The sequence below is a fragment of the Oryzias melastigma genome, unplaced genomic scaffold (genome assembly GCF_002922805.2).
Source record: "Oryzias melastigma strain HK-1 unplaced genomic scaffold, ASM292280v2 sc07331, whole genome shotgun sequence".
Classification (NCBI taxonomy): Eukaryota; Metazoa; Chordata; class Actinopteri; order Beloniformes; family Adrianichthyidae; genus Oryzias; species Oryzias melastigma.
In genome coordinates this window covers 1-1,188 of record NW_023423893.1, presented here as the reverse complement: position 1 = coordinate 1,188, position 1,188 = coordinate 1, and the positions used below count along the sequence as shown (strand labels likewise).

The 1,188-nt window shown below is 40.4% G+C and overlaps 1 protein-coding gene across 1 annotated transcript; it reads left to right on the top strand.

Moving 5' to 3' along the window:
- Window positions 1-12: 12 nt before the first annotated feature.
- LOC112138920 lies at window positions 13-1,171 on the top strand (the record flags this gene model as incomplete). The annotated part of the gene is given in 1 exon segment (XM_024261583.1): window positions 13-1,171. A coding segment is annotated over 1 exon segment (1,159 nt), but the record flags the coding sequence as incomplete, so codon positions are not given.
- Between the last annotated feature and the right edge of the window lie 17 nt (window positions 1,172-1,188).

Below are 1,188 nucleotides of genomic sequence, written 5' to 3'. Positions count from 1 at the left end.
AGAGATGCGGGTCACCACCCAGATGTTGATGCAGCCCAATGCAAACTGGGAGGGTTACCTAACTCCTGCTCCTCTCTCCATCGCCATCATGGCAGAGCTGGTCTTCATCTCATCAATCATTGATTTCTCCATCAACAAGAATCCCCCAAAAGATGGATTCAAGTACATAAAGTACCCAGACTCTTTTAGGGCTAGTCTCATGCAAATCAGTAACTCAGGCTGGCACGCTTTCAACTTAGCCCACAAGAACATGGATCAAATCCGCATTCATACCTCCACTGTTCCAGATTATATGAAAACAGTAGTCAAGATTCTGTTTCAAGGAAATGATGAAATCGTTGAAACTCTCCTTCCAAACCAGCTGGAAAACATCCACTATATTGCAGACGAATGTGTGGTGCTAGCAGAGAGCGTTGAAAAGAAGTATGAATATGTTATTAATATAATTCAGGAGCTGCTGGAAGCCTGTATCAATGCTGAACATGTTTATGGAGAAGAGCTGGAGAACGTCAGGATGAAACTTGAGGAGAATAAATTGAAGGAGCAGACTTCAAAGGAGCTAAATGAACGATCCAAGAAAGCAATGGAGGCCATGTCAAAGGAGCTGGAGGAAACACAAGAACAGTACAGAAAGGCCATGGATTCCATCCCATCAGGATGGGAGACGATTGGCATGGATTTAGTTGAAACACTGACTTTCATTCCAAAAATGTTCAGTTTTGTTCTGGGTTCATCTAATAATAATAAAAGAGAGAATGTGGGGTCAGAAACAAACACTGAAAATAAAGATGAGGATGTTGACATGATTTCAGAAATGAAGATTTACAGCAAGTCAGGACAAATCCTTCAACTTGCATCATTATTCAGTCAGTTCATCAATAGCAATGGGATCAATTGGAAAGAGATCTATGATCAGAAGAACAAGAATACAAAAACTACATGGGCTGAAGATCAATTTAAAAGACTCTATCAAGAGTTGGAGGATCTTCCAAGGAGTCAACTAAAGGAAAATGCTCTGTGTCTCTGCCAGAGAGGTATTGATATCTGTGAACAGTTGGCACAATATGCACCTGATCAAGAATGTGATGAGAAAACAACAAAAAAGCTGATTAAGGAAACAAAGAAGCTGCATGAAGATGCCCGTAAGTTTGACAGTAAAAGCAAAAAAAAAAGTGGTTCTCCAGCTTT